The sequence below is a fragment of the Tyto alba genome, unplaced genomic scaffold (genome assembly GCF_018691265.1).
Source record: "Tyto alba isolate M040663 unplaced genomic scaffold, T.alba_DEE_v4.0 Super-Scaffold_2, whole genome shotgun sequence".
Taxonomy (NCBI): Eukaryota; Metazoa; Chordata; class Aves; order Strigiformes; family Tytonidae; genus Tyto; species Tyto alba.
The window spans coordinates 65,519,203-65,531,496 of record NW_024881282.1 but is presented as its reverse complement, the minus strand read 5'-3'; the positions used below and the strand labels follow the sequence as shown (position 1 = coordinate 65,531,496).

General features: G+C 36.7%; 1 protein-coding gene across 19 annotated transcripts in view; it reads left to right on the top strand.

Annotated features, from left to right (window-relative positions):
• The window catches only part of CADPS2 (calcium dependent secretion activator 2), a 316,654-nt gene that overhangs the window by 281,039 nt on the left and 23,321 nt on the right, over positions 1 to 12,294 (top strand). For all 19 annotated transcript variants that reach the window (XM_042792988.1, XM_042792986.1, XM_042792978.1 and 16 more), the window contains 2 exons: positions 2,665 to 2,748; positions 2,869 to 2,901. In XM_042792988.1, the coding sequence (XP_042648922.1) occupies positions 2,665 to 2,748; positions 2,869 to 2,901 (117 nt within the window). The remainder of the gene's footprint in view (positions 1 to 2,664; positions 2,749 to 2,868; positions 2,902 to 12,294) is intronic.

Below are 12,294 nucleotides of genomic sequence, written 5' to 3'. Positions count from 1 at the left end.
TTAGTGACAAAAAATAAGACTCTGGTCATATTTTCATCAGGCCTTTATTTTCACTCATCACAGCCTGCTGGCAGGGGTTGAGGGGAGTAGGAATCTCCTTTCAGAATGACACCCACCATGCTTGCACAGGAATTGAATAGGAAGGCTTTGTAAAATCACTGTAGAAGTTTAAGCAAAATGTGTCCACTTACTGATAAATATGTATAAACAACACATTTTTTGTCTAAAGTGAAGTTTTGATGTAAACATAGCTACAAGTGGTTCAACTCGACAGTTTTGAGTTTTACATGCCACCTGTCATCACTCTGAACTAACCTGTCAGTTTATGTTTTTAGTGTTATTGCAGAAGAAGAGGAAGAAAGGGAAATTTAATCAGAGCAAATCATGCTATTAAATGTTGAACCTTTTGATTTTTTTTTTTAATATCTGAGATTATAAGAGGAAGAAAATAGTCATATTCCTTCTGGATATACATACAAAAAATTCTAGAGACAACTGCTGTCAATACAGAGGGATTTGCATTATTAGTTATCACATATACTACTACCAAAGGTTGAAATCTTGGAACAGGAAACAAATATATTGTGTCACTGGCTGATCATTAGAATCTTAACCAGGCTCTCCTCACTTGAGATGTGAAATGCCAGTGACATCCTGATTGCTTCTGTTTCAAGGCTAAAAGCCTCTGAGAGTGCAGAGAAAGGCTCACATTTCACTCTTGGTTTTGGACAGGAAAAATGCACATCAATGTGCATGGTATCCATGTGTATTCATTTTTTTCATCTAATCTATTTTCACAATTTTTTAGCCTTTGCCTCTGTATTATTTCCTTTGTGTTCCAGTGGAGTGTTTCAATCATTGTTTTTAGCTGCAAGTCATCTATGAAAATGAAAAGAGTACTTTCACTTCAATGAGACTTTACTTGGCAAAGACTATACTGTGCATTTTGTACACAAGTCTCACCAAGCTAAAGCATTTAGCAAAACACAAGAATAGCACAGGACAGTGAAACAAAGCACAGTGTGTCTCAGGGTAACTAGTTCAGAGAATGTAAGGTATATACAGAAATGCTCTTAGAACTTCACATGTCCGTACACCGAGACATCAGAAGACAAGTTTCCAGCTTCATAACTAAGCCTTTTGTTTAAATGGACATCCTTGACACTGCAACATTTTCCTCTCTGTTTTTTTGTGTCTCACTTGTATTGGAGCTGTTTGTTGGCCCTGTGGACACCATGTTGTCTGTGAGATCAGCCCCTTCCATAGCAGATCTTTGCACAATAAGATTTAACACTCTTCTGCAGAAACAATCCTTGCCAGTCAGATAAAATGGCATAGAGTATGAACAGAAGCTTCTCACAGGCATGCAATGGCAAAGCAGAAAGATGGTATTTGGTCTAATAAAGGCAGTGTAATTATAATGTGCATGGGGTGCAGAAACAACTACCACTCTCTCTCGTGATGTGGTTTTATTCCTTGATTGGCACCTACGTTCTGGTGTCTTAATTAATCACTGTAAATATGACAGGTTAGATTGATAAATGACAAATGTAGGTTTGCACTTGCTCCTGCTCCTTGAACTGTTAAGAGCAGGGCTTATTGTAAAGTGATGATCTCAGTTCCTCTGGAGGTGACACTGTTGTGACACTGTTACAGTGCCCATTAACAGCATGCCAGATGGAATTTTGTTCTGTCCTCACACTCATAAAATGATACTTGTGGTTGTGGGAATGACTGTGTTGGGAGCAAGGAATGACTTTTAAAACAATCTTTATATTGCAATTCATATGTATAAAGTAAATGCACATGAATACAGTGACTGATAGATATTTTATGTTATATACCATTAATTACTTGAGCAGTGTAACATCTCAGAGGGACATGAGAAGGGGATTTGTTTGATTTAAGGCTAATTTGGGGGAGCTTAAATGTTAAGGCTATAATTAATACAATTAATAAGATTTTTTTTTTGGTCAGAAATAACATTTATCAAAAACACCTTTTCATGGCACTTGCTGAGGAGTCACGCTACTCAAAGAATAGCAGATGAAAGTATGAAAGTAATCACACCATACCAGAGACTTGGGGCATACATTTTCTTGCACCTTCTTGGCCATGTAGTAGCTGTTCAACAGCACATGCTCTTGACGGAAAACTCTCATACTATTACACTGTTAGGTGAAATCAGAGCTGAGCTTCTATTCAGTAGCAAAGATAAGAGAAACATGATATTGAGATCACCACCTTCAACAATTGTGCTCCATCATCTTTGAAGCTGTGATCTTAGAAACTGCGGTCGTAGAAAATAACGTATGTTTTCTACCCAAAATACATGCTGGGTACACACACTCCTATATTTAACCACATGTTATAGAGGCAGCAAAGTGATGTTGGGTAGCAGGCCCACCTCAGGAGAATTTTGGGGTTAGGTTTCTATTTCTGCAGTGGTTCATCAGTTTCCATCACTTTGATCGATAGGTAAAGCTGTGAAAAGAATGTTGTCCTTGATTTCAGCACTTATTGAGATGGAGAAAGTGATCAAATTTACAGTTTGCTTTGCTCTACTGAACAATAAAAATCTGAGGAAGACAAACTCACACTCTCATTTCAAATGTTTACTTTTCATATGGTGCATTTAGATTTTTCTCTGTGCTTTTCCTCCAGGTTGTTTCAGTGTTAGAAGGTGTGCTGTCTAAATTGTCAAGGTACGATGAAGGCACTTTCTTCTCATCATTAGTTTCATTCACTGTAAGTGTTTGGATTCACAATGGGTCTATTCTTCTTCTTTCTGTGCATAATTCTGAAATTGTGCACAATCTGTAGTAATAAGCACTTACTCTGTGTTGTTTTATTTTTAATTTTCTAAAGGTGAAAGCAGCTGCAAAATATGTTGACGTTCCCGTAAGTACAACCCTTTTAATTTATTTTTTCTAGTGTTCGTAATAATTCAAAAAATAGGGGTTTTGTTAGCTCACATATTTTATTGTTGACATTTTGCTTTCCTACAGAGATTCATTATAGCTTTACACAGAGTATTTAAACAGCCACTACAACCCTCAGAGGGCATTTCATTTCCCTCAAGCAATGAGTAACTCTCAAAGCAAATCTTAGAAAGGTTATTCTCAATGCACTTTTTCAGTTGTGGAAGACTGAGGATTGTAACTTAGATACTCTTCTGTAGGGGTCTTTCCATCATTTGGCTAAATTGTTCAGATATACAGGAAAAACAACAAGTAGAAGCATCATACTTGAATATCCATTATTTATTGATTTCTTACTTCAGGACCTAATCTTGCTTATTTAATCCCTTGCTTGCTAAATCTCTATTTGATTTATCATTGCTTATGCAATGTTTGTGTAGTACAAATAAAAACTAAAATGGGTAGCTGTTGTAGCTTGTTTATACAAAAAGGCAAAACTCAGATATTACAGTGTTTTTATTAGAGTATTATAGTAGAATAACTTTTCTTTTAAAAATCAAGGAAGTTATCAAATATTGTCATTATCACTTTCAGTAAATATCCTTTGTTCTCTCACAAGTCTGTGTCCTCATCCCTTTTTAATGTGATTCTAAAATACTCTTACTTTCCAAGCATAGCAAAAAAATGGCTAAAATTATTATGTTAATGACCTTACAAGAAATAAAACTACAAATATAGAAGAATGCTGCATATGCTAGACTGTATGGTGGCCAGAAATCCTTTCAGCAGTTCTGTAGTTAAAAATATAACACTTACAAGCTTATATTAAATATTAAATAAAAGGAAAAACTCCTGTTTCTGGAATTTGTTATATTGCTATCTTTATATTCTCTTTATTCCTAAGAAAACAAATTAAAACTTTTCTGTTCAGATGATGTTTTAAAATTTTTTTTCTTATTTGGTTACACGTGGACTTTTTGTTGAGTTGTATAAATGCTCTTGTGTTTCATAAAAAAGAAAAAAAGGTAGGCCCAATGCTGCATTTAAAGGAATTACCTCATATCAAATCCAGTTAATTTAGAAAAACTCTTTTTAATATACTGTGCTGTGGACGTGCCCCAGAAGGCCTTTGATAAGCACCATAAGACTCAAAAACCTAAAGAAAAAATTACTGGACAAAATACAAATTAATTGACTTCTTTCAGGTAATATGAAAAACTCTCCAAATTACAGAGAATATCTATGAGAAGGAGATGTCGAAGTCTTTTACCCTTGGCCTGGATGTGTTGACATTGAAATTCACAATAAAGATGAGACCGAAAAATACCCTTGCCACAAACTCAGGGGAACATTGCGAGCCAGGTCACACAGGGATGCACTGCTCCAGAGAAAGGGGAAGGGAGAGCTGGGGGTGGTTGCAGGAGCCCCGTTGCCTTTGTCACATTCGCTGGATGGTGTTGCTTGGCCTGAAGAGATGACTAGATTATAGACAGGCTATCAGGATCCTTGCAATTTTACAGCCCCTTCGCTTTTTAGCTATCTCACACCTTTTCCACAGCCCAAGATGTGAACTGGACTATACTACTACAGTTGTAAACTACAGGTGTAATCTGAACTTCAGGGAGGCTGTAGATCTGACCAAGCAAACATTTTCCAAATTCTGGAGGACATTTTTCCTGGGTTGAAGGAGCTTGATAGGCTGGGGTTTAGTTTTGCTTCTGCACATTCTTCCCCTTGTGTAAATGCAGTTGAGGCCAAGAAAAGCCATTAACCTTCACAGCTGACAGCGAGTGTCCAGTCTGAATAGGGTCTAAAATCACTGGCTGTGGAAGTTACAAATTGCAACTGCAAAAGGAGGCTGTAAGTCATCACATTACAAGTTCATCTCCTTGGCTCACAACTGAAGTGAGAAGTGGAGAGGGGGGCAACACAGGGTGAGGAATTTATGCTGAGCTCTTGGTCCTGTGATGGTAACCTGGCAAACCTGCACTGCAGCTAATTAAATGCCTCGTGTGGCTGTATTTTGAACTGATATGGCTTAAAATCTCTTCTTGTCCCTCCTTGCCATATAGCTGCACATATGGGAGTGACTTAAAGGTGACCACAGTACGCCTTTTCTTTTGATATAATTGCAATTACGTGCAAAATTGCACTTTATTAGATGACCACATTCTGCCCCTGTGCCTCACCTCCACTTGAGGATCTCACTGGGTCGCCCTAGTGCTGTCCCTTGGGGTCCCTGAAGCAGAGCTGTTGATCGCTTAGTGAATCTGGGAGAAAAGGAGGTTGGGGGGGGCAAAAGGCCTTTGGGGTTTTTTCGAGAGTGTGAATTCAACAGAGATTTTCTTCTTTGATTAACAGGCTCAATATTTGACAAAGAGGGACAAATATGCTGGTTTATAGTGAAATAAGAAGAAACTAACTAGATAAAAAACATTAGAAGAAAGATGTTAGAAGAAAATTACGGTAGTACTGAGCAGAATGTTTTAGAGAGAGGATGAGAGGTAATGGGGTAAAAAGGTTAAAAGGTAAATAAAAATATAAATGATAAAGGATTCAAAAAGGAGGAGAACATTCTTGGATGATTCTTGGTCATTTTGAGGAGAAGGTTAATTCTATTAATATTGAGAGGGGATTTAGACCTTAAATAGTTGGGTACAAATATGCATACTCCCCAGAAGGTACCCCTCAACTTCTCAGGGCCAGGGTGGGAAATGTAGGTGCAGACTTGCAGTTCATTTGGCAGATATGTTCGTATAAACATTGCTGTCCACCCCCTCCATTCATTAATCTTGCCAGATAATTATGAATAGATCCATCCCAAAAAAGTTTCTTTTTTTTTTTTTAACCTTTTTAAAAATAACATTCAACATAAGCCTTCATTTTTCAGAATTCCCTTTAGCAAGCGGGAAGCACACAGTCACAAGGAGCTCCCATCACTTCCCCCAGCCATTGCATACAGGGATGTATGGACACTGTGTATGTTTTGTAATTGAAACAGCAACAGAAATACTAGGAACAGTGCAAATTAACCTACACTAAGAAGAGTAACAGCAGTGGTAGCTTATGATAGCCTAAAAATCTAGTTGCTATTATGCTCTTTTTATTGGTAATTGTCACAGTATGCTAGGCTCTGAAGTGAAAGAAATTGTGGCTGCTGTGCATGTAAAAGAAACCAAATGTTCAGAGGATAATAACACAAACACTGTAAGTTTAAGCAGTGTGTGAAGGATGCAATTTGGTCTCTTGTTAATGCCATGTTTTGCTGTTTGGGAATGCAGGAGCTGATTTAGGTTACTTTTTAAAAAAAAAAAAAAAAAAAAACAGCTCACACAAATGCACTATAATTCTTTGTTAGTTTCTCTTAAAGCCCAAACAATCCTTAGGAGATGTAGAGGTACAACCTGTCTAATTTTATTCCTTTTTCAAATATTCTATTCACAAAGCCAGTTAATTAATGAGAATAGGAAAAAAAAATACAGTAGAATTGAGGAAAAAAATATATATTGTTAATCTCAAATGATTATTATTCCTCAATCATGTAGATAATTTCATTGTGTTCAGTTTCTCATCATGTAAGTCAGTTTTGCACACAAATAATTGTATCTCTAGCTCGTCATTTCTACACACATTTGCCTCATTTACAAATATAACCAGAGCAATTACTCATACAAATTGAGCATCTAGTTACATGCATATGTATATACTGCTTTTTGTTCGGAAAGGTATGTTTAAATCCCTTTGTAGGAGCCAGTAATCTATGCCAGTCATTTAGAGGGCACAGAAGGAACCTAATCCTCCCTCACTTCATGTAGGCCACCTGTCATACCAAGTGCAGAGAGGCCATTTGAAGGACCCAGGGCTGACAGCAGTGCACAGCTCACACAATGCCAGACCTCTCGCTCCGCTCTTGCCTTTATGTGGGGATCAAAGGTATGAAAAGGGGCCTCACACATGTGCCAGCATTTGACTTATGGGGTCCTGTAGGGGCCAAAGTAGGAACTCTGCCTCCTACCAGGCAGATACACATTGAGACCTTCCAGATACCTCTATTTCCAAATATCACACTTATACTGCATGGCCTCATTTATCAGTTTTTAAGAAGCAAATGACTTTATCTGGGAAATCTGTGTTTATTCAGGTGTGGCCATACTGTGCCATTCATTTTTAAGCAAGATTTACTTGGAGACCTCAGTTTAAAAATAAGCAGCACAGAACAGTCATCATCCTCATGCTCAGGGCTTCTCCTGCCTTCATCCTCCTTCTCTGTACACCCAAACATGGGAACTGGCCCTTCTGTTTTCAGATCCATAAAATCAAGCTACTGCTATTGGAGGGAAAGCCCTGCATCATCTGGTTACAGTCATCAGGATGGCTGCTAATCAGTAGGAAAGTTAAAATAGCGTAGTAGAACATAATTATTTTGGGGGGCAAAAGGCATATTTTAATACCTAATTTTGTCACAAGAACTGTAGAGTTTCAAAGACATGTTGCACTACAGAATCAAGATCCTGGTGCAGACACCTGCACGCCTCTGTTGCCCCATGAGTGCAATGAAACTACACATATATGACATAAATGCTTGCAGCATAAATCCTGCATGACAGTTCTCAAAATACATGCATTTAGCCTTTGCCAAGATTACTTTTTATTCTACGATAAAATGTATTAGAGGCAGGGAAAATGCATTGTATTTTTTCATTTAAGCAAAATATTATTTTCATAACCATGTGAGAATAAAATGTTTATTTATAATATTTATAATAGACTAATTATATGAATTATACATCTTCCTGTCTGGCTTATGTATTTTAATTTGTAAGAAATGAAGGGAGCAAGGATCTTGTCATGTGCACAAGTAGTCTCTATCCTAAAGATATGTTAATGATATTTTCATTCTGTCATTCCAAAGCCCAAGTGATGGGCCTTGAAGTATTTAGAGGAGAAATTTCAGGCAGTGAAATTTTCCGACGTGCTCTTTCATTTGGTGGTGGACACTGAATAAGCAGCTCCTGTGTTTCTCACAATAGCCCCCTCCAGCTCATCACTCCTTTTCATTTCATTGTTACATCCATGCTGTAGTTAAAACGTCTCCCTCCAGGATGCAGGGGAGAGGAAGGGGGTGGAGAGGAAAGCAAACACAAAATGAGATGAAGTTTGTTATTTTATAGCTAGTTTCTAACATCTGTTTTCATCTTTGAAACATTAATGCTTTGACAGGTTAGCAACTCACTAAAAATAGATTTTTTTTTTTATTGGTAATATCAAGAATACAAGTTTGTTTCATACTCTCTGATGCTAAGAAATGTTCTGTAACAAATGCCAATGTGAGAATAAACATAACTCAAGTATTTACAGTTTTTACTGCGATTTGTCACAGCCTATTGTATTGCAAAAAGCTGTGCAGAAACTTAGGTATATCTCTCCTGCAAGAAAAGCCTAATATTAGTGGCAGTATTAAGCCTGTTGCAAACCTTTCAGCAGCAAAATACTTGAATGCCTGGAAATCAAGGCAATACAGCATTACTTTTGACTAGGTGCCTCAGGCAGATTTTGCCAGTGAGAGCAGTGTGTGTCAATCATAATACAGCTTCTACATCATCTTGGAAACTGGAATAATGTATTTTAAATTTTGCCTCCTTGTTAAATAGACACTATGGTAGTGCTTTCCTGTTTAAAGGGGGAAAATTAAGCTGTTTCTTCTTTATCTGAATTTGTTGCTATGAAAAAGTGCCTGTCTGTCTGGACCCACCTACCAGTGAATAGTAAAAGAGACAACCTGCACCTGTGGGATTAGGTGCAGCAGCAGGAAGTAAGAGCACTTGCAGTATATAATTAACAAGGATTCTTTCCCCCCCCCAAACAGCATGTTCATCTTGCCAGGTTAACTAGTGATTAACCCTAAAAAAGAATGTGCTGAAGCCTACACCCTTCTTTAAACTCATTCACTCGCCAGTGTATTCAGTTACTTGTGTAACCAGTGACAAAGTAACCCTATTTACAACTCTTCATTTCCTGGTATTTTATTTGATGTCTTTGTGTTTCCAGTTTCTCCATTCATCTCTTTGTTTGGTTCTCTTTCATTTTCAGATAGGCAAAACATCTTGTCCGCTGTTCTGAATAAAACAAACCTACAATAACTTTTTATCTATCATAAAAAACCACTTTTTTTCTTGGGGAAGTTTTCAGACAGAATACCTTTTTTCACACTTATCTGGATAAATATATCAGGTTAAATTCTTCTCCCAAAGATGAGCAAATAACTGTCTCCGATTAACTTCAGCAGACGTTCTGAGAGAGATTCAGAGAACCAGAAGTTTTTGCATTGGGTATAGATATGGAGACTGAGTTGCTTCAGTCTGTTGGATATTAGTAATGAAATGCCCCCTGCGACACTTACTTAAAATATATCACAGTTTCTATTTGTTTGTGTTTTAAGGTACATTCAATTGCTTAAATGTTGTTTGGTTTTTTTAGTCTACATTAACCTGGTTTTTTTCCTGAAGTTTAATAATCCAAAATAGAGAAATAGAGGATCATGTAATCATAGGTTCCAATCTAATACATAATCCCTAATTTTAAAAGTTAAAATATTAAATATATAGCTGTAAGCCTGTTTTGATGCTTGTAATAACTTCCTTTTCTTCTTTCACATGATTAGAGAAAACAAATAAATTCAGTGCATGCAATATGGAGAGGTAATGAAGTATTTGATTTACTGTTGGTTCATTCAATGTTTAGTGTATGTTTTGCCCACCATGAGCAAAGATGGTTAGCTTGCAATGATTTTGGTGAGGTTTTAAAACAGAGTCATACTGTTGAAGTATTGATAATCTTCCTTACCCAGACATATTTCTACTGTAGGCAGACACTGTTTAAAAGGAAAATTAATTTTTTTTTCCATAGCAATTTCAAAGATAATTATCCTGCACACATTAAAGAAGGATGAAGTGTTTTAAAGAACTGTAATTCTAATTGGTAAATGTCACCAGCTGTTGCAGTTACTCTTACTTGTGTATATTCTTTTAATGATTACACTCCTGTGCCACAAGCTACATGAAAATATATTCACTAGGTGTGAAATTCCCATATGTCACAGCTTCAAGACTAGGTAAACATCTCAAAGATAAGGGGAGAGTTAATGCTGATAGGAAATGTTATTTTTCTAGCTTTGGCTGTCTGCAAGATCAACATTTTTTACTGAACTTAGTAAAAGAAAAAAATTAATGAATCGGACAACCATTAGGTTTTAGCATTCAGTGGAAGATTCATTTATACATTTGAATATATATCTCCAAGAACTATAATCAGCCATTCATTTATTAGATTATGTCCTTCACCCACCCCTGAAGATTTCAAAATATTTTCCCGTTATCCCTCCAACTTAAAACTAGTCCAATTCCAATAAATTGCCTATCAGGTTTTAGAAAGCATATAAGGCTTCAATGCTGGTTGTATCCTCTTGTACCATCACAATTGAGTATACTAAGGTAAGATACGGAGCTTTCTGTTTTAAATGTCTCTCACTTTATGATTTAGTTTAATTTAAAAACATTTCTGTCACATTTTAATGAAGACACATTTTTATGAAGGAAATCAATTTCCGTGAACCAGGTTTTCCAACAGAAAACTGTTTTATCTATTGTAATCTTACATTTTTATTTCTATGCTTAGGATCAAGGTGTGTAACTTGGATGTAAATATAAACAGTTCTGCTTTGTTCTCAAAGAGTTTCATGTAGGCATGTGTGTATGTGATAAATTTTTGAAATGAAATTTCATTGCCTCTGGAATGCCCAATCCAAATGTGCAGGAGACATTTCAGTTATTCGGTGTGAGCTTTGGAGATGCTAGGAGTGTTAAACCAGGCTATTTTTCCACATTCAACTGTTACTTTTAAGAAATTAAACTGCCATTGATGCAAATATATAAATGAAAAAGAAAATCTTATTTCAGATCATATTCCTATATGTGTCTGTGGTAGATTCAGGAAAAAAAGAGATGAAGCTCATGATCCAGAAGGTTTCACTCACTGCAGTTTTGAGGGAAAAATGCACTCATCCTATTATTGTAAAGACAGTTTCTGGACAGATATTAGTTTGGGCATGTTGCACCTTTCCTTCCTTCTTGTGCTCAGACCTATTAATATACATTATAATATATTACATAAAAGATAAAAAGAAATGAGATAATTAAAAGTAATCTGCTTGTAGACTAGAAATAAAGCCTTAATATAAAATTATATGTAAATATTTGAACTATATGAGCATGGTTATGCACACAGGCCTTTAAAATCTGCTAAATATTTTACGACTTATGTATGCTGTTTTCAGACAATAACAGCTTCTGAGGAACAGAGAAGACTTATGCCTGGGAATTCAGGGATTGGGTATAGCTGCTTGCATCCTCCTCTCTTAGAGCTGTTAATTATTATGTACAGAGTCAATTTTAGCCAAATCTGAATCCTTTATAAACAGCTTTATGCTAAAGCTTACTGTAAAGCATTACAAACCTTAGCCTTCTTTTGCATGCCATGAACTTTAAAAAACTATTATTTGGGAGCAAGTGATACTTTTACAAATTTGCTCACACAGAGGGCATTTACAGAAGACTTTCCAAAGTGCTTATGTTCATTCTTGGTTCCTGTTCAGGAAAGGTGAACTCCTGACCAGTTCTGCATACGCTGCCAGGAAAGTGGGTGTTGCAGGCTGTTAGGGGCTTTAGTGTGGAACATTATGTGGCTACAGAGGTTCAGAAGTCCCAGCTGGGCAGGAGAGAGCAGTTTCAGCCACCACTCTGGCTGCCCTGACATAGTATCGCATACACACGACATATCCTAACCTGTCCCATGTTTGGGAGTGTGGTATGAAAATTGTACAAGAAGAGAAACATTTCAGCCCTTACTCCTTCCCTAGTCGTCCTCTGAGCTGATTGTGCCAGTGCAACAGTTCAAAAAAATAGAGATACAGGTCTACTCTCACTCATACCAACCTTTTTATGCCATTGTTCTCAGGGAAATGCTTGAACTTAGATTGAGTCAAAATTAGTAGAAACTAACCTCAAACACAAAATTCAGTTGTACATTGGAACCAAATCGCAATAAATCTGAGGCAATTAAAAAGGAACTGAATGCTTTTTTAACTATTTTCTGAATATGATAGCAGGATCTGGACCTTGAGGGTGCAGTAGCAATGAAAGCCTCACTAACAGAAAAGGGGAGGATGTCCAAGTTTGCCATTGATGTTGCCAGAGCCAAGACTTCATTCCATTACATATGGCAGTGTAGATTTATGACTCAAAGCATCTATAAATTATAACACTGAGAACTTTAATAACAGTGAACCCTCCTGAACTTGGTAACTAACCCAGAATTC